This window comes from Arctopsyche grandis, chromosome 11 (assembly GCF_051622035.1).
Source record: "Arctopsyche grandis isolate Sample6627 chromosome 11, ASM5162203v2, whole genome shotgun sequence".
In the NCBI taxonomy this organism is placed as follows: domain Eukaryota; kingdom Metazoa; phylum Arthropoda; class Insecta; order Trichoptera; family Hydropsychidae; genus Arctopsyche; species Arctopsyche grandis.
In genome coordinates, this window is record NC_135365.1 from 21370757 (window position 1) to 21397434 (window position 26678).

The following is a 26678-nucleotide window of genomic DNA, read 5'->3' on the forward strand; positions in this document are numbered from 1 at the left end:
TGCTAGTGCATAAACAAACTAGTCGATGTATGTACATATGTATATGTTACATTCAAGGCGCATTTTCAGTTGTAATATATTTCATATTTGAATACAATTCAACTAGTAAATTAAACTCTACAAGCGAAACTTTCAACAATTTGCGCCATTTGTAATTTAACAGTTGATGTTTGACAGCTCTGATGTTTTTACGAAAGTTTTAGAATTCAATAATGCGTTAATATTTGCTAAATGTTACGAATAAAGGTAATGAGTACCGTATTACAATAACTCTAAGAATGTGTTCAGAACAAAAATGTGACTTTCCAACTCAATTTACTAGTCGAATGACGTTTTCACGAAAACCAAACCTCCCCATATAACCTGGTACTAACTTATAGTTGATGTGTATTTTCAGCTGTAATATATTTTGACCAGTTGGAATGTAATTCGCCACATGAATCAACTCACGTGGGTTAGACGGAATACTTTCCAACTAGTCAAAATATATAACTGAAAATACACATCAACTAAATCGGTAGTTGGTACCCGGTTTGATGGACAACTAGAAGGTGTACATCAACAGTACACAAAACGTATTTATTTCGTCTCACTGATTGTTCGTACAGACGTCACACCGATATGCGCATGCGCAGTCTTTAAATTGACAGTTTTTATTAAGTGCATGAATGCGTCAACTGTTTTATCAAACCAATACATCAACAACCATATAAAACTTTCGAAGTAAATTGCGATGATTTTTGATTTTGAACCAACGTTTATAAATTGACTGTAGTATAACTATAAAAATATTTGCTATTTCCAATGGAATAAACAAAATTTTACTCGATTCAGGTATACATATTGAAAGGTTAGTATGTTTTTATCGGCTTTCAAAGCGTTTATATTTTATTTCAATAAATATATTTACTATAATAAATTATGGGGAGTTATCGACCGCCGATATATACATATGTACATATGTATGTACATACAGTAGATAGCAGGCATTCAAGATTATGAACCGGGAAAATTCATAGGTAACATATTATATATAAATAGTTATTGGTACATTATCAATATGGCGTAGATTTATAAAATTTCACTGTCAATAGTAACTGCATACACATAATATCTATTATGATCTAGAAAAACCGGATATTTTCACTATAAAACGATTATTCGATTTCTCTACTAAGCGCTATTAAAATTGGAACTTATTTAAAAAATACGGATGTACATAAATACATATGTAAATCAACCCGACGGGGTTAAAACACAGTATACATATGTATGTATGTAAATAAAGACTTGAAATAATATCGCATAAATTACACTGCCAAGATTATATTGCAAAAGGTGTGAGATTTCCATAACAATCTTGGGAGGTCTTCAAGATAAGCAAATACATATGTATATTAGATTAAATTCAATTAATTATATTTACCTCACATATCGTAGATAAATAAAGTAAGATATATGAAATATTTTCGGACATTTAGTCATCTACCGCTCCAATTAAAAATACGTTCAAATAAAAAAATATAGCAATAATAATATTTAATAATTAATAATAATAAGAATAATTATTATTATTTAATTAACCAATTTAATGTCTATTTAAGGTGGTCGGTGGAGTAGTTCCATCCACCGAACATAGAGTGAAGAGTGCAATTGACAAGACGCGGCAGCAAGAAGACAATTAAGCGACAAAAATACGCGACAACGTAGAGAAGCTGCTCTCATACTGAGAATGGCCTCAAAGTAGGGCCATCCCCCTCTACGAACATCTGCGACGCGCTGCATCCCCTTGATAGCCCGAAGAGAGCACGGTAGCAGATAATATATTAAGATGAGATTGAATATTGAGATATTGAGAAAACCAATCCTTGTGAACGTGGTGAAATATAAAACTGGCAAAATTCGCTAGATAATTAATTATAAGTATTTTAAAGCAATAGAAAATTACAAGAGGAAACATCTGACTATTTATTTACTTTTACTCACTTTTGCCACAGCAATGCTAGATTTTGAGCTAAAGACTAAAAAAGCCAAAAATATATAAAAATATAAATTTTTTTAAAAGATCATATCCCATAAACGAGAGCTATATAAAACAAATTATTGTCATATTCGAATTCAGTGGGTCAAATTAAGTAAAAATTGATGTCTCCGCTACGGTAAGTAAAAAACGTGATTTGTATTTCTTACTCAGTGATGTTTACGTTATTATATAAGAACATATTTACAATATTTCGATCTTACATATATTATATTATATAAATAAATACATGAATCTTCTGCGACGCAAAACAAATTTAAAGATGATAATCTCAAACATTACGCTGTATCAAAGTTGAACAAACTTTTTCGTTCAAAATAATAATAATAACCAAAAAGGATTAAACCTCAAAATTTTAAAGGCAAATTTACAAAATCGAAAACATAACATACAATGTAATCATTTTCAAAGTTCATATTGTAAATACGTCAGTATAATACTAGCATATACATATGTATGTACATAAACAGAATATTTATTATGAATCGTTCGTGACGGATACGATACTAATATTTTTTCACACTTAAATATCACACAAATAGAGCACATTTCGCATATTGAAGAGTTATGCGAAAAAGACCGGCAGAGCGATCGAGATGGCACGATTCACGCACACAGTCGGACGTGTTTTGCGTATACCTACAAACCAGAAGCACGAATTTTTGAGCAACGGGTCACTAGTATTATACATATATAAACAATGGTCAGCATAAAAAAAACTATCAAATTGGGCGACGCTTTGCAAATTTTCAAACCACATAAAAAAAAAATCCAACCATTTATTTCCTCACACGAAAAATCCATGGATATATGTATGTATACAGCAGGATGCCTCAGTGGTTGCGTTGATACTAAGCACCGAGAGATCGCCGGGTTCAATCCCGTGAGCAGAAATCGATTGAAAAGAATTTATTCCGAGTATAATCTTTAATGCTGCTGGTCGGACTTGAATATTTGTGACTCCAAGTCGATCGTTTCCTACCAGAGTTTGCCAATTTATCTAATTTCATTATTTAAGTGGTTCCTCCATCAAAAAACAGTTACTACCCACTGTGTCACCACTATTTGAATATGATTTCAAAAATTTATTATCTATAACATAGATGTCTTGCTAATATTCTTATATATAGTATTTGTATTGTGCTTATATGTCTGGTCACAGTGACGATTATTCTGTAATGTCACTGTGCCTAATATGTATGTATATACATTTTTTGATTAAAATGCGATGGAATAGATTAAGCCCTGAACAAACTAAAAGGAGATTCAATTATATATATACCCACCCACATATACATAGTTAGATAATGATCCTATCTGATTATGCCATTCATAGCAAAAGCACCAGCCACTAAGTACCCTATTACAAGTGGAAACGACCGTTGAGCAAACTTGACGAGTTTAAGTGAAAAGTTTCATAAAACTATACCTAAAACAACTCTATTAGTTGCGAGTCTAGTACGTGCCGCCATTTTGAAAGTGGCGCCAATACAAAACCCGATAGTTATAAATCTCAAATCAAACCGGTATTGAAATTCATAATAACAGTACCATATGAGTGTATTGCCTTCATTGTTTCCGTTTATGCTACGCCAAGATACTATATTTAGTCGTGTTGTAGATGTAGAATATCTAGGCGACATTTTACCTGACATTTCCGATGAGTTATTATTACACTGAATGACTCATTTATCTACATATGTAAGACACTTAAGAGTGTTAACGCGAAAAAAACGTAATATGCCTTTTATATTATACAATTCTCTTATAACAATGAGTCTACCCACTGGTATCATTTGTGTGATTCACGTTTTGGGATGGAGCAAAAAATATTATACAAAAGAAAAAATATTTAACGTAAGAAGACAATTTAGTCATTCTGCGCCAATGACTAAAATTATTTATTAATCGTATTTGTTTCCGGATATGAGATTATTATCTGAGACGTGTATTTATCATAGATTAAAATCACTTGGTCGATAACTATTGGGGACAAATTTTTTTCAAACATGCAAAATTGTCCGAACATTTGCATATTTAATTCAATTCATTTACAGATACAAAAAAAAAATATTTTATAACAATAAAAGTCATAAGTATACTTAGTTGAAACGTTGATTTTTCAACGGGCAAAATGCTATTTGTATTAACTTTTGACTCGAAATATGTTGCTTTTATACGCAATTCAATTTCAATCAAAATTTGAAAAATATAATCATAAATAATATTCCGTTTACTTTTATTTTCATATATCATAAATAAATGACAGAAATGAACATTTATTTTTAATAAAAATTTATTTTTTCCCATGATGCCATTACGGGTTGCCTTTGAGGTATAAAACTTGTACATATGTAAATTTATAGGTTATTAATTTGAAATCAAATTCAAATAGTGGTGATAAATGGTAGGAAGGATGGTGTTTGATGAGGAACCGTTTCAATAATGAAATCAGAAATATTGGAAAATGATCGATACACTACAGATAATACTCGGAATAAATTATTTTCAAATGAGATCAACCCAGGGCTAGAACCAGGGAACCTCTCGGTGATTAGCATTAACGCAACCACCAAACTACATATACTGCTGAATAGTGTGCTACCATTTCAGTAGTAGCATCGATTGAAGATTGAGATTAAACATTAGCATCGATTAAGATTTAAATAATTAAGATTGAAGATTGATATTAAACGAGGAGTCGAAAATAAGAGAATCAGCAGATGCATACCGATAAGATGAGCTAAGAACAGTCGAAAGCAAACTACACATTTATCTTATGAAAAGAATTTTATCAAACTTTCACTTCGAAGCAATCCTAACACATTCACAATAAATTTTATACCCAACAAACAAGGTAAACGATTCCATATAATTTGCACTAACGTATTGAACATACATATTATACATTTAAATTTTACAGAATCGTATTGTGATTGAACACCTCATGAATTGAACATTATATTAGAGAAAGTTAGCACGAATTAATTTAAATAAGATTAGCCTATTTGAGAAATTAATACAAATGGGGGGAGGGGACGCTTAATTAAAAATAATTCCACGCGGACAGCTGCGATAAAAACGTTTAGAACTATATAAAACCAACCCTTTATATACGGGTCATCGTCCCTGCGCTATTAAACGTAACCATTTTAATCTCGCACACAATAGGATCGGGTTTGAAACTGTGTGGGGCAGCAAAACAGGCTATCTCTGCATGTATGTATGTATGTATTATATGTAGTTTCCAACTAGTGAGTGGAGCAAAAATGGAAGTAACGCTAGGATAGTAGTATCTGTACGGTTTTGAATACCAGTGTATGCTTACATACCATCTAGTACAGTAGTCTCATTATTATACATTATTTATCATACATTAATGCACCTATGGCTATAGGAATAAAATAAAATAAGACGGACAAGGAACATTTCTATGGAAGATTATGCAAATCGGGGTGAAGATTTGCATACGACCAATACAGGGTATGAATTTGAACTTGAATATATTAAAATTACCTAAGCGATGGTTCAAATAAACATCCTTTACGAAATATCTATGTACATATATATAATGTGTACGAAACAAAATATGTGAATAAGTGAAAGTTAACGATTTGAAAAACAAACAACTTTTTCCATGTTGATTTGAGGATATTGACGATTTTGTAATGAAAATTTATATAGTACTAGCTGTATTACCCGGCTTCGCTCGGAATTTGTAATATAATCCGCTTCAACATGACTAATCTAATAGTAAACATTTTTTTAAATTTATTTGAATACTCATTTGTTTTTACTTTATTTTTATTAAATTGACTGTCACGAACAAACAAACATATACATATAGTAAGTCTCTTTCGAAATTATATGTATACCAGAATCAGGCGCCTTCGCCCCCGGGGACTTCGAATCCTTTGAATCGAAAAAAATCGAATCGGCACCTATGAATCGAAAAAACACTACGAACCAAAGAACGAAGGTTACATATATACGTATATGCAAAGTATCTTTCCAAATTATATATTAAGAAAATAGGTTTTATAATACCGATAAACAAATTGAGAAATTATTACATACACCAAGAGGTTGCCGGGTTCACACCCGTGCTAATCTTTAATGCTGCTGGTCAGACTTAGATATTTGTGACTCCCAAGTGGATAGTTTCCTATCAGAGTTTGCCAATTTATCGGATTTCATTGTTGAAACGGTTCCTCTATCTAATTGGCAAAAACCATCCTAACCACTATGTCACCAATATCTGAATTTGGTTTATGCATAATATGTAAAATATTATGTAAAAGTGCAAATCCATAGATGTCTCTATGGATTAATTCATTAATTAATTAATAGTTAATTTCGTGTTCTTCAGTATTTCGAAATTCAGCCATTTATGCAATAAAAAATGATGCAATAATTGACTAGAAAGGCGCATTGGGGTTTGCCTGTTAAGCCTTCCTAGTATAAATCTATATCTATATACATATGTACAGATATGAATGTATGGCTAAAGCGACAGTTCATTTCTAGAGTTCGATAAATCAAGACTGCTCCTATGTATATGAAAACACAAGATACATCAGAGGCACTGTTCTATTATATACGTACATATATGAGTTGTGTATTCATTTGTAAAAATTAATTAATCAAATATGAACGTAATTTTAACCTATTAAACGTCACATAAATTTGGCATAGACACACTAACAGGAAGCTGTCAATTTGCATTTTGAACGACGTCCAAATTGTGGCAGTGGTTCTTAGAATCTTTTCTAAAAATTGTATCAATCTTTCGAAACTTGTTTAGAATTGAACTACAAACTTTGTGCCGCACTTTCTATAACTAAAACCATGATTAAATTCTATAATAGGACTGCATTTCCGGATCAAAGTCTCAACTTTAATGGCAATAGCACACTAAAAAGTGCGGCACACGTACGCGGCCTCCAGCAGTGATAGGCGTATCTTTATTATTTCGTACGATCTTATTAATTTTATTCTACATATTTTTCTTCAAATATGAGAATCATCGTCGATGATTATGTATCGATGATACAAGACTAAAATAATACCGAAAACACTACAAGGGGGTTAGGCTTGCGAAGGAACGCGGTGGTACAGATTTGGCATACTGAAGTACGTCTAAGTTTCTTTTATTACAGGTGAACCCTTTTTTGTACAGAAGTACTAGCAATTCGAACCATCAAATACAATCATACATATCTATATGTACAATACGATAGAGACATCTATGGACGAGTTCAAAATACATATGTATGGAGACACAAACATATGTAGATTCAAGGTCTGGCCAGCAACACCAATGATCTCGCTGTGCGGAGAGTACTTAATGGGTATAAATATTCGGCGGTTTTGATCCGTACTTCATTCGGAGTTGACAGGCCGACGGATCAAGAACAATAAACTACCTATTCTACTAATGGCTGCATATTATACTCAGATCTCAGTAAACCTTCTACACGTCCACGCTACAATATCGATCTCGTGTCATATACATATGTACATATATCGACTGGTGTAGCTCGTCTGGTTAGCAACACCGGGCCACGGATCAAACCCACGACCCCTCAGTTGAAAGCATAATACGCTAGCCAATGAGCTATGTTTCTACATGTGCAAAACTATCTAAACTACGCCGTGTATCTCTGTGTGTATTTATCTTAACTGAGATAACTCTCAATATGTATATCCACTCTGAGCCTTTCATATTTAAACTTTCAAGACCCAAGAGACGTAAAGTTTGACAAATTACATACATGTAGTACATAAGCGGTTGACACACATCACTGATGTAACATACTCTTTGGCACATTTTAATTAAACGACCATAAAAGCAATTCAAAACCTATTCACTTCCAAATAGGCGTTCTAAATGCTGACGATAACACATTTTTTCCTAGCAAAAAAAATATACGTAGAGAAAAGGCCGAAGCGCTGTATCGTAACGGCGAAGCCAAACAAGCTTTTTCACCACCCACCACCCCCTAAACTTCACCCTCGCCATCACACCACCGACACAGTTACACCTAAAGGGTAATTCCGAGGGAAAGTGCGTCACTGGTGACGCAACGAGCATCCACTGCGCAGAATCCCATCGAAGTTCACCACAACCGAAAAGGGAGAGTGAGTAAAAATACTAGAATAAAAAAAACCACAACATCGAAAACACTTGTAGATCGAACCATAAGGATTGTATACGGCTTGAGCTCGGGTTAAAATTGGATTTTTTCGCGAGCCAAAAGCTTAGCCTTCGAAAGAAATATCGATCCAGCTCGAAGGACCTTCGAAAAGTGTGTCATCGTCCGCGGGGATGGGTTCGATTCGATATTTCCTAGTCCTTTGAGATCGTGAGATGATCGATTCGGGCTAAACGGTCACCTGTGTTAATCTCCGTTATATGTACGTCACCTGTCAATTAACCGGGGAACGGTCGTAAATTGCCGTGCGATCGAACCGTCACGCTTTTCATTTACCTCTATAGGTATACATAAGTAGTACTAAAACACACACACATATAATGAAAGCATGCAAATCTACGCTAAAGTATGGCTATCTACAATAATTTAACAATTAACAAAATGCGATAGTAAATTCGTAACGACTGTTGTAAATCGCGAACGCACTACGGAATGCAGTGGCGTGTCAACGATTCCGATTATTTGTTTTTTATTTTACATTTCTATACAGTATTTCTTCTGTATAATTCAATGCACATTCCACGGTGTAATGTGTATACCTACACTTGGCTTTTATAAGCAGTGTTTGCTTATACGAGCACATTTACACACAATTCGAAGCAATAAAGCGCTGAAATGTTTTATTTATACGCACTTATACATACATACATACATAGGTGCATATAACGATTTAAGTATTGCAATAAATTTTAATAGAATTTTCGCTGTAAATTAAATTTAAGTATAGAAAAGGATATAAAATATGAGGGATAATATTTTTGGCACGGCTGTAAAATTACACGACAAATGTCAAAACGACATTTAATGTCAAATTAACATTTCTAAAATAGAATCGTCGTTCGCCCGGCAAATCAAACGTCGAATGGGTTGCCAGTAGCAAAAATAAAATTTGACGTTTCAGTGAAATCATAACCAGTTACATTTTAATCGTAACATAGCAGCGTAATATAGCTTATTTATTTAAGGGTTAGGTTTCGTTAGGTTAAGTTAGGGTTGGCCCTATTCATTTAAGATGTGGTTGTTACGGTCAGTATTTATTTTTGTCAAATTTTATTTCTGTTACTGGAAACCTATTTGACGTTTGATTTGCCGAAAGAAAACCGAATCTGTCGTGCGAGCTATTTTAGAGAGGGGCATTCTTTTTATTTGCCGGGCCGATTAATGGTATACCCGAAATATAATATCCATACATACGTATATTATTAATTCTGTGGACAAAAATTGTTAGAAAAATAAACACATTATAACGTTTTTAGCTGTTAATATGAATTCCTCGGAATTTATGAGTCGATTAAACGATATGAAGAACTGGTTTTATTGAATCTATTTAAAATTTTACGTTTTTGTAAAAACCACATATAAAATTTAACAAGCATTGGACGAAGTCAATACAAACATTTTTACTTCATATTTAAAATAGAGTAAACCGATTTGAAGCGTATATGATATGAAAAAAAATGATATTAAAAATGCTCGCTTTCGTTAAAAATTAATTCGTTTACAAATAAGATGTACTTTTTTAACGATCGAACACAACAAAAGCTGAGCGTCGCCGAGGACTTTCCGTGAATAATAAATATCAAAATATAATCCGCTAAAAATATTACTTCGGCGGAAATTGTTATCAAAGCGGCTTACAAATAAATGGTTGGCAATTTTTTTTCAGCGCGACTAAAATATGCAAATTTCAAATTCAACAGCGTCGTCTAAATTAAATTAAATTGGGCTCGTATCGCGAGCCACCATTGTGCTGTGCAAACTATTAACTCGAAAACGACACACCGTAGAAAGCGGACTAAAATAAATTTATTCATTTTTCTACCGGATGTGAAAAAAAACTGAAATATTTATTTAGTCTGTCACTTTTTAAATGAAAGCATCGCCATGATGAAAATGTAAAAAAAGAAACCTTAAAAATATATATTTCAACATAAGCTAATATACATTATGTATTTTAAAAAAGTCATAATAAGACGCCAGCAGCATAGAGCTTGGTTGTTGCGTTAATGCTAACCACCGAGAGGTTGCCGGGTTCTATCCCGTGGGTTGATCTTGATTAGAAAGAATTTATTCCGGGTATTTCTGTAGTGCTGCTGGTCATACTTGGATATTTGTGACTCCAAGTCGATGGTCTCCAATCAGAGTTTGTCAATTTATCTGATTTCACTGTAATGTAATAATAATAGAAGTGCCTTTAGGCGTCATAGTGTAATAAGATTGCGGTATGGCTATCGCCAAACTTAATTAGTTTTTGCCACAATCATGTTTTATGTGAATTGTGCAATTTTTAAACAACGCACTTGCCCATCTTGTGAGTAATATGAACAGATATTTATCAGACATGCATCGAACATGACGCCTAAAGCCACTTCTATTATTATTTCATTTACCTAGTTGAAATGGTTCTTCATCAAATTGGCAAAAAAACATCCTACCCAAAATATCATAACTATTTTAATATAATTTCAAAAATTTAACTAATATATAATTTCGAAAGAGACTTTGTATGTATGTTTGTTTGTTTGGTTCGTAGAATCCGTGACGTTCATTTTAATAAAAAAACAAATTAATATTCAAATAAATTTAAATAAAATAAAACCATTCAAATAAATTTAATAAAATGTTCACTATTAGATTGGCCATGTTTAAGCGGCTTATATTATAAATACTGAGAGAAGCCGGGTAAAAACACTAGTAATCTATAAATTTATATATGTACAATACCATAAATGTCGCTCAGGGGCAACCCGAAAATGGTATAATGTGAAAATATATAATTGGGTCCATCGGCTATGCCACCGTTCCCAAGTATTAAGAATTTGGTTCGGTGATTACTGGTCACAAAGTCACTAAAATCTCTATAACGGAACATCTGGCACCCGAAAAGTCCATCATACTAACGATAACTATCATACTAACGAGAACTAGAGTGGCAAATATTGCGTATTCGCGATTTTAATGGCAAAAATTTTCTTTGTGACCACCGCAATGTGACTAATAATCCAATTACCAAAAATTTATAGTATTAAGATTATTGGCGAAATTTAAAAATAATTAATAAAAAATGTAAACACGCCGATAAATTGCACTGACGCATTATTGTTGCACTTGGCAACAAAAATTATCAACAATTATCACATAACCTGTTTTAAGTCGGCTCACCTTCGAACGTACATAAATTCGTCGCCTTACATGTACATATGTATACTTATTATATATATATAAATAAAATTGTGACCAAACTTTTAAACTAATTCATCCCCGCCCGTGACGGAAACATTAACCGAGTTAACACTTTGAATGCGTGCGAGCAATTTTCCAACAGTTGAGTTTGCACACCAGCTGCGAAACTCGTCAGCACTGAATATTCGGATAAAGGTTGCGATGAAAGTGGGTGATAAGGACAGTGGGAGGAGGTGGGGTGGGGTGGGTGGAAAACCAACCCAGAAGTGAATCACCCAGTTTCCCCTAGACTCTGATGAACGAAGGCCCTTCAGAATCCCGTACAAAGGGGGAAAAAGGATGACCGTACAATGCGAAAATGTCACGAGCGAGAGGGAAGTTACATATACTTGGCTTATTCAATTTTTGATGACGTGTAGTCATCATATGTAGGAGTCTACCTGCTCCGAAGCCTCCGACAGCCCTTCAGCGTCGTCGCCCTTAATTAAATAAACCGTGTAGCGTCAAGTTTGTGCGGATTTTATCCAATAAGCAACTGCTGTATACACGTGGATGTTATTCAATCAGAATCACTATGAACACCCGATGTTTATGTTTTGCTGTTATCAATTTATTGCTAGATTATATACATAGTACAAGTCGTGAGATACGTCAATCTGAAAATATCAGAAGCATCTAGAACTTATCCTTCAAAAATATTACATCAAAAGTTGAATTTTTCATTATTAATATCATTAAATTTTTTCTAATCTGAAATACATTTTACATACATAGAAACAGCTAACATAGCAGTTGAGGAAAAATCCGATGATTCTATCCTTCCGTGGACCCTTTAAATGCTAATTTTAAGGATGAGTTATAACTATAAGCCCTCTAGTTTTCCCCTTCTAGTAAAAACATATGTGTCATTCCTTAATTTATGACAATCTGATATATCACCTTTTGAAAAAAAAATGCAAATATAAGTGGTTCCCTTTTATTCCACGATCCAAAAAATAATAAATTAATTGAATGAAAAATTCCTAGATCTCAATTTATCTCGTCCATCCAGCTGGCGAATGTAACTTTACGTACATACTAACACATCTGGATAGGGAAAATAGAATTAAAAATTAACATAGACCGAACTAATCTATAAAGGTATATTCATACTGGCAAACCACAGACCGACAATTGCACGTTAACAACAGTACGAAAAGTATTCTTTGGTATTCTATATATATGAAAACATTCATATGTTCCGTTATTTGAACGTGGCGTAAACGTAACAGTAGCAACCGACAGGATCTATTCACATTACGCATATATACTACTATATACGCATACAGCGTACCGTATTAAGCAAAACCGGTTTTATTTGGCGAATGCACCCATAACAACGAAAGTATTGTCATGCGTATGTGAATATTTTGGAAAACGCCACATTGACACGACGATTCGACGCAAGCAATATTGAACGTGCGCTGCTGTATAGTACGGATATAAGTAGTCTTTTCCATGCACTGCTGTGCCGGGCTGTTGCCTTGCAGTGCTGGATAGTATGAATAGACCTAGCGTTGCATGTCCGATAGTATATTAAATAGGAATGATGTATGCTTGGCATAACGAGGAAAGATAGAAAACGGAGTATGTTGGAGAGAATGCGATTCACTCGTATCGCGATCCAATTGATAGTTGTATTGAAATCCGCTATACTAGAATCACAATTCGAATTGATACTGTAAAATCCTCTTATGGATGCGAAACTTGGATATTGAATTATAGAATGCTGCATAAAGTCCAATCCACTTAAAGAAAAACGGAATAGGTGGGTGAGAAGTGTGACAAGGGTAGTGATATAATGGAAGTAGTAAACAGATTGAAATGGCAATGGACAAGTCGCGTAATTAGATGGACGAAAGAAGTGTTCGAATGATACCCGAGAGAATGTAAGAGGGTGCAAAAAGCAGACTGCAGAGGAAATGGATGGATGAAATCAATGAGATGAATAAGAATTGTCCGAAACAGAGACAAATAAAAGCGTGTTTGGGAGACCTTCACCCACCAGTGAATGGCGAATGGCTGTAAATGACGATGATGAATTTATCTCGTATAAAGTATAATTATTACGACAATCCCAATAAGTTTTATAATTGAAGCGCAATTATCTAAAATTGTTATATCAATTAAAAATAAATAAACGACAAGTTCCTTAATCGACAATTAAAAGTTAATCAACAATCAAATAATGACCAATGAAATTAATCATAAAATGATACTATGTCCACATATATTTTTTTCGTAATTATATATTATTTGTTGTACCGAAAACAATATTACTATCAACAAACAAAAAGAAAACATTGTACATTGGAATCGAATGCGGTTAGTTTATTTGATAATGAGTCAAAAAAATACACAACATACTAAAAAGCACTGCGTAAAAATGAAAAATCAATAAGATTCCAGAGAGATTCAAATCATATGACAGTGCGAAAAAGATAAAGTTATAGGCGTGTAAACAAATAAAATCTGACAAAACGAGTGAGGGGCGGAAAGTCAAACATATGTACATATGTATAAGACTAGTATCAAAGGGTTAACTGTCACTATCTCCAAAAATTTTGTATTCTTAAACATATTAATTACGATTAATTTTCACCATCGAACTAGCTGAAGCAATTGCAATCTCTATCGGCGGCCAAACCTCGCAAAATGGCAAAGTTTCAAAGCGATCGGAAGAAAATACGAAGTTCGTCAAACCGATTAGCGAAGTGAAACTAATAAAAACCTTTGCATAGATGTATAAACACACCGGATTATGCAACTATGCAAATTTTTCAAATACAAAATATGCATATGTAGTACACTTTCAAGAAATTGCAAAAGGGTGCGAAAAACGACCCTCAAACGGTGATTACATTACACTTGACGGCATGCGCATACAAATTGACAATTATTACATACATTGTAAATATACAGATATGTACATGCGTATGCTTTACATATGGGAGCATTGAAACCAGTGGCGCCTCGTGATGATTGATGTCGGTGAAAATAAAATGCGCACAGACGGGCCAAACGCATCAGAATATAATACAATGAACGAGTTCGTTCGCAAACGAGAGAGGAAAAATCACATAATAAAAACCGAACAAACAAAGCGCACAAAAGCGGATGAAACCGTTGAGCAAATAAGACTCGATTGACTTTAAAATTTAAAAAAAACCGACTTCGATTTGCGAAATCGGTCGACAAATTCCCGGTTTCGACAATGAAACAACCGGTGATTGGATTTTGTACGGTTGCGAAAAGCCGCAAAGCGATTGTACGTGTTGCAAATTTTCAAATGACACTGTTGCATTGTACATCTGCATACGTATATAAAAAACGAATGACTTGCAACTTTTTCAGAATTTAAAGATGATATTTCCGAAATTGGACTGTGTAATAAAAATCCGTAATAAAAAGTATAAACGCTTTTCTGTGAAATCGTAGGAGTTGCAAAATCAAATGCACTTATAAGTAAACTTGTTTGCACCGTTGATTCATTCGAATGATAATGATTCACAATAAACAATAACACATACGTATCGCGATTAGGGATTGCAATTTACCGTCAAATTTCATTTAAAGAAAAACGGTAAATAATTTCTCCCATTACCGATTTTTACCGGTAAATGAAAAACGTTTACCTAGTTTGAACCGTAAATAATTCAAATAAATTTTGGGTGAATAATGTCATATACATAGAACATACATTCGTATCTAATATAAAATTTTAGTCATTTTGAACATTTAACAATAAACTATGAACTAGCCCACAATACGCCATTTGCATCATTTTTAATGCAAATATTATGCCAGTATCATTTCCGGTAATTACCAATGGCGAATTTTTCCGTAAACCGGCAATGTAAACCCTAATCACGATATTGAATACTTTTTTAAATACAAAATATGTACATTTGGCCCTTGACTTGCGACTAATTCGCACGGTATTACCGTGCAAATCGAGATCAAACCATCCACACTAGGCGAACAGCTGTTACAACATATGTAATTAAATTGAATCAGTAACGTAATTGAACCATTTATACAAAAAATATTTTTTTTATCAACCAAATACATACATTAAAAACATGATAAAAAAGTACAAATCAATCATACACATGGAATAAAAAATACTTTTTTTTGTTGCACTTTGTAATAAAATATGCAACAAATTTACGGAATATATTTACATATATGAATAATATTTTTTGTATTTTTTTAATGCTAATATGTAGATAAAATACTAGGTAGAAGACCGGAAGATATATATGGATATATGGAGAGAATGTAAAGCCACAGACGAGATGGGTGGATGAAATTATATGAAAAAAAGTTAACTGTTTTACTGTTCAACCTGTGAGTTGTGTAGGGACGGTAGAAAGGCGCGTTTTGATAGCCAGCTGTCATCACGTCGGTCTGACAGAAGATTCTGGTGTATTTTTTAATGATTTCATAGGTGATTATTAAATTTCTCTAGCGTCATGTCAGAGATATTTGCTTATTTTAATGAGATCTAACGCCTGTATGTCGGTAAAATATCAAAGCGATTGGAAGAGTAGAAATGGTTCAAAATCATCTCACAAATTTCGGTCGGTTTTCACCCAACGAAAGTAAACAAAGCGAAGATAATAAAAAAAAAAGTGTGGGATGAGATGGATGAGAGTTACAGAGATGATTAGAAGCGTGTCGGAGAGGCCTTCATCCAGCAGTGGATGGCAAATGGCTTTAAACGATGATGATCAGGGCGGATCCCACCCTTCAATTAAATAATTAAATGTTTTTCAGACATTCAATGATAAAGGATAAATCTTATATATATATTGGCTAACACAGATTACCTAAACACAATCTGCTTCAGGTCATCGACTTTAGATAGTCTTTAATTAATATTATGTATTAGATGTATTATGAGCATTTATAAGAATTGTAAATAGGTTTTTGAGCTATTTTTCCTATTACGCTGTAGATATTAACATTTTAATAATATTATACTATGATTACTAACAAAATTAATTTAAAATTGTAAAATAGAAAATGATCAGTAGATCAGTAGCTATTAAAATAGATATAAGATGTATTGTGAACATAATTTAGTTTTAATAAAAAGCATTTAAAAATCAAAATATATATTGGCTATCGTTGAATATTCAAAAAAAATAATATTAAGAGGGCTGGACCCCAGCGGCTTCTCCATACAAACGTATTAGACTTCTCCTTTCCTCAATTATGGCACCAGAGCAATTATTTTTTAATATGCTATGGATATCCACCATAGGCATGTTTCTAATTTTTATTTTTTTGATTAATTGATTTTTTGATTAATCAAAAAAATAAAAATAAAATAGAAACATGCCTATCTATGATGGATATAAATAGCATATTAAAAAATAATTTCTCTAGTGCCATAATTGAAGAAGGGAGAAGTCTAATACGTTTTTATGGACAAGGCGCTGAGGTCCAGCCCTCTTAATATTCAAAATAAATAATAAAAAAAAAAAACAAACGAATGTTTAGATTTACTATGCAAATGCAAATATTGAACATTTCCAAACTATGTAGCTTCATTACAGTAAATAATTAGTAGTGAGAACAGATAGCATTCAAAGTTTTAATAGCACTAATATTAAAATTTTCATACCGCACTGGAATCAAATAAGAATGCTATAAGCAAAATTAAATAATATTCGAAAAAAAAAAATTGCAATCTAAAAACGAAGACCTCGAATCCAACCTCGAGTTCGTGGACCTTTCCAATCAAACACCACAAATATATACAAACATATGTACAACATTATAAAATTCAGAATATGCAACGAATTGCAACAAAATTAAAGACACACATTTATAAATTGATACAAATCAATAAAAATGTTTGTAATAAAAAGAGCTCACCGTTCGTTCGATCGCTATTGGTATTTTTGACCCTCATCTCCGTGTCGAGGGGTGGTCGCAGAAGCACGGAGACGAGGGGGCGCACAGTTCGAGGATCGCTGGAGCCGAGATACGTCACAGTCGCGCATCTGTCATCGAAACGCGGGGTTTCTGCCCGATTAGTGAATGAAACCCGATGGGAAAGGAGCACTTCACATCTCGACCGGTCCGAAGTGAGCCGATGATAAGGGACAGCCCTTGGTATTCGTATTTGTATTCGTGAAGACTCGAGAGGAATCGGACTCGGACTTCGACAGCGACAGCGACAGCGAAACAGACACAGACACACTACCCACACCGCTTCCACACGACGACTGACAAAACAACACGGCGCACGGCTGATTTGCGAACGGCTCACCGTTGCCTGAGTGGTTGCGAACACGCTTGCGAACACCGGCGATCAATTCGTATGCGCGCTACCAACTCACACGCCTACTTCTTCTTCTTCTTCTTCTTCTCTTTCGTTTGTTTATATTTCGTTTTATAATGATTTCTAGAGATACGCATTTTTACGAGCTTTTAATTAGCTTCATTCTGTTATTGACGTTTTGTGACAGATATAGTAAATATACGTTTATTCAATTTTTTCACATTTATGTAGGATTTCGTTTTCGAATCTAGAAGAGTGATTATATTTATTTATTTAATATACTTGGGGGAGGCGGCAAAGCCGATAGGCCCAAAGGGTTTGAACAAACATATTTTACAAAGTATACATACATATATAGTCTACAGAAACTCAAATAAGGGATTATATATGTAGGAAGTTGGGACGAATTGATCAGAACTTCACAGTTCAATCACTATCAGCTAGGGGCAGTTATGCTTCATTTAAAATAGGAGTCTGCACAGCTGACTTTTCTGTGGTTTTTGATCCTGCTTTTTGGCCGCGGGGAGTCGGGTTGCGGGTTATAGTTGAGTGGCTTAACTGGGAATTTTTGGGCCTTCGTACAGAAATTATACAAAGCCCCCTCACCCCCCCCCCCCCTTTTACCTAATTTTTAAGTGAGATGAAATAATTCAAAATGTTTGTTGATACATATTTACACGGTCTCCGTGACGAGACAGAATGTTAAATGACAGAAAACGCAAATATCTGCGCGCGCACATTAATACGGGAGGAAAAGCCTGTTCCTCTTGTTCCTGTTGTATTCTGCTCGCGCAAATTAAGTGAGTATGTACCGTTTACCATGCACCATTTTTTTTTTTTTTGATCTTTCGACTTAAGATCTTTCGATTTTCGATCTTTGCTTTCCGATATTTGCGTTTTCTGGCGTTTAACATTCTATCTTGTCACGGAGACCGATAGAAAATATATGTTTATGCAATTTGTCACATTTATGTAGGATTTCGTTTTCGAATCTAGAAGAGTGCATATATAGATGGGTAAACGGATTATTCCGCAAAAAGCGATCTTGCGCACGTCAGTAAAATCTCGATCACGGAACATCTTGCAGCCGAAAAGTCCATCATACTAACGATAACTATCATACTAACGAGAACTTGAGTGCCAAATATTGCGTATTCGCGATATTCATGGCAAAAATTATTCTCTTTGTGACCACCGCAATGAGACTAATAATCAAAATACCAGGTAAACGGGTGGGTATAATCTCGATCATATGTTCCGTGATCGAAATATTAGTGACGTGGGCGAGATCGCTTTTTGCGGAATAATCACCGAACCGTATAGTTGAGTGGCTTAACTGGGAATTTTTGGGCCTTCGTACAAAAATTATACAAAGCCCCCTCACCCCCTCCCCCTTTTACCTAATTTTTAAGTGAGATGAAATAATTCAAAATGTTTGTTGATACATATTTACATAGGGGTATAAGTATAATAATTCTACAAAAAAATAATTTAACTTACATAACGATTGTAAAAAATTCGTCTTTTTGACATGATAAAACATAACATATAAATTAAATATTTGGACGTTGACGGATAATAAAAATAATAACCTAGATTATAGTTGTAACAAAAATTAATATTAATAAATAAATTTAATTTAAGCAAATAAAAAGTAAATTAAGTAAGATAATTAGAAAAAATACAAAAATAAAAAATTATAAAAATAATAATATAATAAACGTAATAAATAATAAAAATATTAAAATAATGTCACGAGTCTTATGGATATATTTCTAGTTAAGTATTTTTTTAATAATGGCATTACGTGATTAATTATCCCATTTGAACCCAAATTTCTTTTTATGGTCTGCAACTACATATGTATATAAGCCCAAATAGTTGCTTAGACCTTTCCACATTTCTAACATAATATTATATATGTACATACATACATACGTATATGACTCAAGTCATTTTTCTTACTTTCCATATTTCGATATTTTCAATGTTAAATTACGTTGAGTGTACCAATGTATATATAAATTTGGACCCCCTATCAAACTAAACTCTCATGCTTTGCATGACTTTACTATGAGGTAGCTACGCCACTGATTAAGTTAGTGTGTTTTAGTCGAGTATGTGTTTCAATTAATTTTTAGCCATGAGAGGGCAATTTCAAAATATTTTCAAGTGATTAAAAATATACGACCACCCTAAAACGTTTGTAAACGTTGAGTTAACTACATCAGAATGATTCGGTGATTTTTCCGTACAAATTCATCTTTCACACGTCACTAAAATATCGATCACGGAACATCTGGCACCCAAAAATTCAATCTATCGAGAGTTACACACACGAACTATAATGCTAACGAGTATTCGAGTGCCAGATATTCCGTATTCGTGATTTTCGTGGCAACAGTTATCGTGAGTGCGATCGCCAGAATATAGATAAATAGTTTCAAAGATATAGTAATTTGAAATAATTATAATATATCTGTAACTATGGACCATTCTTGTCACTTGAAAATATGAAGCAACATGCTTCGAACGATTGCCGTTAGATGCCTCTTTATTATTGGTATAATGCGTAACACCGCGACATAAATAAACATGGATGCACTAAACCAGTCTAATTGATTACTTTTATCGCATTTCCCTGCAGGAATTGAATCCTACATTTTCACATTATTATCATCATGTTATTGTTTTCTTAAAATTTTCATTTTATATTTTTTTTATTTATTATATTAGCTTTTAATTACATATACATATCTACTTCATAAATTGTATTCAAAAAGCATTGAAATTATATTTTTAAAATATGTTTGAAAGAAATATACATATGTATGAATATGTTATAGTCGAAGTGTGTTTTCAGTTGTAATACATTCCAACTGACGTTTTAGGTCATTCATATTCGAATAAAATTCAACTAGTAAATTATATCTCTACAAGCGCAAATACACTTTCAACGATGTGCGCCAGTTGTAAGATAACAGTGGAATTTGACAGCTTTAAAATTTAATAATGCGTTAGTTATATATTTGCTAGATATGTATTACCAAAAAGGTAACGAGAACCATATTACAATAACTCTAAGAATGTGTTCAAAACAAAATAAAACGTGACACTCCATCTCAATTTATTAGTTGAATGACGTTTTCACGAAAACATAACCTCTCCATCTTACTTATAGTTGAACTGTTGGTATTTTCAGTTGTAATATATTTTGACCAGTTGGAATCTAATTCGCCATATGAATCAAACTACGTGGGTTAGACGGAATATATTCCAACTAGTCAAAATATATTGCAACTGAAAATACACTTCAAATATAACGGTAGTTGGAACCATGTTAGATGGAATATATTCCAACTATTTAGTCAAAATATATTAAAACTGGAAGATACACTTCGACTGTCCATTCTATTCACTAAAATGAACCATAAAAATAATAAAACTGAAAACATATACATAAATGCTAAAAATACAGATCATAGTTTAATTTTTCAAAATAACGGGTAGGGAAAAACTCTGCGTTTGTTAGTCTTTTAAAGTTTAACACAAAATAAAACATGTTTTTACGCAGCCGTTTATTCTCGTCAGTTTGTGAAAGGCTGTGAAAGGGCGAAGCACACTGGGTAGTATGGGACGTCATGCGTCCTAGGCTTCCCACTGTGCACGTGCAGAATGAATATGTTTGAGAGGTCGCATGTGTATGCATATCCATATGTTACCATTATTAACCTATGCTTCACCTGTATGGAATAACGCCTCGAATACTAATCTTTCCAAGCTCCAAGTAATACAAAATAAGTCCCTAAAAATAATTTATAATACACCCATATATACCAACTTGAAAAAACTGCATGCCATATATAATATTCCGTTTGTTACAGACATTACTAACAAACTAACCAGTATTGACAGACAGAATCACTAATAACCATTAGTGATTCTGTCTGAATCACTAATAACCATACTAACACACTTGTGAAGAGTCTCGGTGATTACAACAAAATGTCTATACCCTTCAGGTATAAACACAGATTACCTAAACACAATCTGCTTTAGGTCATCGACTTTAGATAGTCTTTAATTAATATTATGTATTAGATGTATTATGAGCATTTATAAGAATTGTAAATAGGTTTTTGAGCTATTTTTCCTATTACGCTGTAGATATTAACATTTTAATAATATTATACTATGATTACTAACAAAATTAATTTAAAATTGTAAAATAGAAAATGATCAGTAGATCAGTAGCTATTAAAATAGATATAAGATGTATTGTGAACATAATTTCGTAATAATAAAAAGCATTTAAAAATCAAAAAAATATCCATATGCGACCGACAAGTTTCTCCTACATTTCTTCAAATATGGGATTCACCGTTATCGATCACTGTCAAGTAAGGATAAAATATCACCCAAAACACTTCAGGGGGTGATTTTTGGGACTATGTACCATGAATATGGGCTAGGGGTGCTGCGTTTTATTCGCATGTTTGAAAGTATCGAAAAAAACACGTACCACATTCCACTCGGGCTCACAATCCAATAGAAAAAACTGCCTAGGTATTTGACGCCAAGCAGCGTCGATAGGAAAATACTACAAATGTTGGCTGTTTGGATTGAAACACTACACGATTTTAATAAATTAATATATTGTTAACACTTACTTGTGAATAGGAACACCATCTAGTGTTCAAACGGTACTCATTAACGTCACAGAGCTGTTATTTTTTACGAGTAGGGGTCGAAGTTGCCTTTTTTAAATGACTCCGCCACACTGGTTACAATCACATAACGTTTGAAAATAATTTTACAATAACGAAATTATATTAGATTTATGCGAAATTATTTTACCCGGTTAAAATGTTTCGCATGCGATAAATTTCACACAAACCCAATGAAATTTATTCACGGACCCCGTAGAGATTCATAAGGTCATAAAAATCCGTGCTTCCTTGTTTTATATTTTTCACAATCAACTCAATATCAACACGAGCTGGATATTTTACTAAATTTGGTCTATGAGCAAAATTCCAGTACTATTTTGTTTTGACCCAAATACCGAAACACACAAACTGGTATATTACAATATCATTACGAAGAAATTCAAGGATGAATCAAATTTAGGTGCTATGCAGTGCTTGTGGGCTATATATGAGTATTTATTGTATGAACGTATTAACTAAGATGTCAAAATCATAATTCAAACCACCACTGTTGACTTTTAAGAAATGTTTCAACATGATTGCTTTACGACAGTTTATACGGCGAATGTTTATGTAGCATATGCTCCAGTGAATTTCAAGTTTATTTAACGAGAAAAAAGTTATAAAACATTTAATTTTATTATGAGACTATAAAAGTTCTTGGATGAAAGTAACGCAGTGGCGCCGCGTAGTAAAATGTTTTATACAAAAGCGAGAAAATATTGAGCGGGATTGTCTGCAGCTGGCAAGCGGCCATGTTAATTTCAAATGTTGCCAGGTACACTCACTTACTATCGACGATGAAGGGAATAAGAATTTCAACGTTCCTCTTATGCTTAGATACATACTTACATACGTATATATGTACAACACTCTTATATTTCAACGTTATATGTTTACATATGACGAGCTGTCTCATTTGCGTAACACCATGAAAATATATTTCTTTTAGCTGAATTGAGAACGCGTCAGATCCAATTGACCACATGTGGCGTGCGAATGTGCACATAACGGTTCACAAATAATTTATCAAAATAATTTCTTCATAAATGTTCTTGTAAATGGCGCTGCTGACTCTAGCAATGAGATTAAATGTCAATAAAAAGTAATTGATTGGTGTATATCTTCTATATTTGAGATTAATATTACGGAAAGTTATATACATACATATACTTGGGCAGCTCTAGGTAGAGACTTAAGAAAAACGTACATGCTATCTCCTTCACTGCCTCTCGACCAATAGCATTTCGTGCAGACAATAGAACAATTGTACGCGCGAAATGCTATTGGTCGAGAGACGGTTAGGGACATAGCATGTACATAACATTTTACCTAAATATCATCCTACACCGGATGGACAATAAGTACGTATATGTATTTACTATTAAGCTACGAGAAAAACGTCTAATATTACCAGTGATATTATTTAATTACTAGTAAATTACTATCAAAACCGTATCAAAGTCTTAAAAACCACATACTTATGTATGTATGTACCACAGATACAGCCAAGATTTTTTAAGGGGAGGGACTGATACACGCCCCCCCCCCCCCCAAGCGTTTTTTTAAACATACATTTTCACAAGTTTTTTTTAGTACTTGGAATTCATTTAAAAAAAACATTTATAGAGAGAAATCATACGACTAGAATACCAAGTTGAATAGAATGGTAAACGAATTGTTTCACATATTGAATAGAATGGTAAACGAATCATTTCGCACATTCAGTAAACAATTTTAATGGCGTGTGCGAGATCGTTTTGTGCGGAATAATCACCAGACCAAATAGAATAATCTTTTTTCGTTATTTATTTTGATACTATTACATCCGTGGCGTGGCGCTTTAGAGCGGTACATTTTTTTAATTTAGGGAGGTCTAGCGCCCTATATGTATAATACATAAATTAAAGACATTTTCGGGTGATTTGACGATAAACCCTTATTTTCATGTATTTCAGTGTTTATTGCCAGTAATATCATTAAGTATTTATTTTAAATGAAATATTTAGAACATAAAAATGTACTGCTGACAATTTTTTTACAAAAAATAATAGGTTATTAATCAGTTTATTTTAAAAAATCTCCATGTATCTCTTAAGTGTACCCCCTTCTTTATGCACAGCTAATTTGCTTCACGACATTACTAAATATATACAAAATCAAATAATAAAGCATAATTTGATTTAATTTAGATTTTTTCTAACTGATTATATTGTTGTAGCTGGTCACATACATATACGAATGATTGTCTAAATTGAATGTAATGTACTACTAAACGTCAGTTTCCTTTTTCATTATCAATAAGTACTGAACCAAATCCAAACTGCAAGCTATTATGTCACCGTTAGATGTTTTTATGCATAACGTTAGTAAGAAAATGTCTATAATATATTTATTTGATAAACAATATATTAATGCAATCAACCCATACGTTTGTAAACATAAGTCTTCTTGCAATACTAACAATGCACTACAAAGATTTCCTAATCAATAACCCTTATCTAAAAAAAAAAAGCACCGTCTGTTTGGGTCTGTAATGTGACATTTGTACATATTTGCTAATTAACAACCATGTAACTGATAAATTTAGATATATACAATTACCAAAAACTTCACAGACTAGTCACTAAATCAACCCAGTCGAGGGAGGGTGTGCATTTGCAGTAATTAACAATATTTTTAACGAAGGGAAGCTAACTTGAACAGTGGGGCGTGGTTGAAACTACTGCTCAAGAATGCAATTAAAATCAGGACAAATTTAGATTCAATGACATAAAAAAAGTAACAATTGAACCAAAATAAAGCTAATGCACAGATTTCAAGAGGTCCATTACTTTTATAGTACATAGATAATAAACATCTATGTACATAGATATAGCTTTCGATTTTATATCAACGGCTTCGACCCTCATATCAGAATCATGGATGAGCAACTCACCAGTCCTTCTTCGTCGAGGATTCGTGGAGCACTTCCTTCGTCTTCCGGCCTTGCACTCGCATATGACCGGCGAACCCTTCTGGGAAGACTTCCACTTCGACGAGCACTCGAAGATCTTCATAATGATGCAGAGCAACAGCGTGATCATATCTTCACAACATTGAGCTCAACTTCAGTGTCACAAACTCACGCCACACTAACATGTGTCACATATCACAGTTTTCGGTTTATTTTTTAAACTTATTTTGTTAGTTTTAAATCCGGGAACGACCATCAGTTGCACATATGCACTCCCGAAGTCCACAATAACACTGAGCTACAACAACGAACGATTACTATGGCGATCGCCATTGGCCCGAGCGTTTATCGACTATGTCAGAATTGATAATGTAGAGCACTTCCTCTGAAGCAAGCGGGGTTATCTGCCCTCAAACAAACCGCAAATGTAAACTATATACTAATTTTAGCTATTATTATTAGATGACTCGTTTGTATACATTTAAAATGAGTGACATCAGATGATTCAAAACAATCAATAAATAAATGCTTCAGAAGCAGACCTTTCCCATAAATTACTAATTAACATTGAATTTAATTGAAATTGTATTTGAATTAAAATAAATAATGCCATTTTTTTGTTATTAACGGCTATTTTGATGATGATTCTCGCAGTGGGAGAAGTTTTGTCTATGGACGAAAATAACGAAAATGTCACAGTGAGTCACGCACTATGGACACTGGCCTCTCTAAAAACAAAATAGACGCTAAAAACGCACTAAAAATTATATTTAAACTGTATTATAATCTTTTGTGTTCATTCTAAACCACTATAAGAAGAATTTACTTCAATTTCCATAGCTATTTTTATCAAAATCCGACAAACCTTGAGACATTCAAACGGTTCAAAAATAGGTATGAATAAAGTTTCAGGTTAATTTGCATAAAAACATAAAACTCTTAAGTAAACGATAAAAAACTATAAGTTTATAAAGAAAAACTGATATACTTACATATATTCAATGAAACTTATAAAGTTTTAGTTCAAAAAGATAAAAGAGTTTTATAAATAGAAAGAAAACAATGTACTAAACAATATATTTAACGGAAATTTTATATTTGATTAAAATTTAAATGTAAATTGTGTAAATCAAAACCTTAATAAAAAAGTTCAAATAAAAATGTTATGCTATAAATATACTATGCTATTTAAGAAAATGTTGTTTTAGCTGAAATCTTTGGCAAACTGATAATTTTACAG

The 26678-nt window shown here is 33.1% G+C and overlaps 1 protein-coding gene across 2 annotated transcripts in view; it reads right to left on the reverse strand.

Annotated features, from left to right (window-relative positions):
- Window positions 1–26678, reverse strand: part of LOC143918910 (uncharacterized) — a 101101-nt gene that overhangs the window by 73945 nt on the left and 478 nt on the right. The window contains exon 1 of one of the 2 annotated variants that reach the window (XM_077441018.1): window positions 17365–17829. In XM_077441018.1, the coding sequence (XP_077297144.1) occupies window positions 17365–17401 (37 nt within the window). In that variant the 5' untranslated portion in view covers window positions 17402–17829. Of the gene's footprint in view, window positions 1–17364; window positions 17830–25420; window positions 25737–26678 lie in introns of those variants that run through there. The other variant, XM_077441017.1, reaches the window with a different exon arrangement.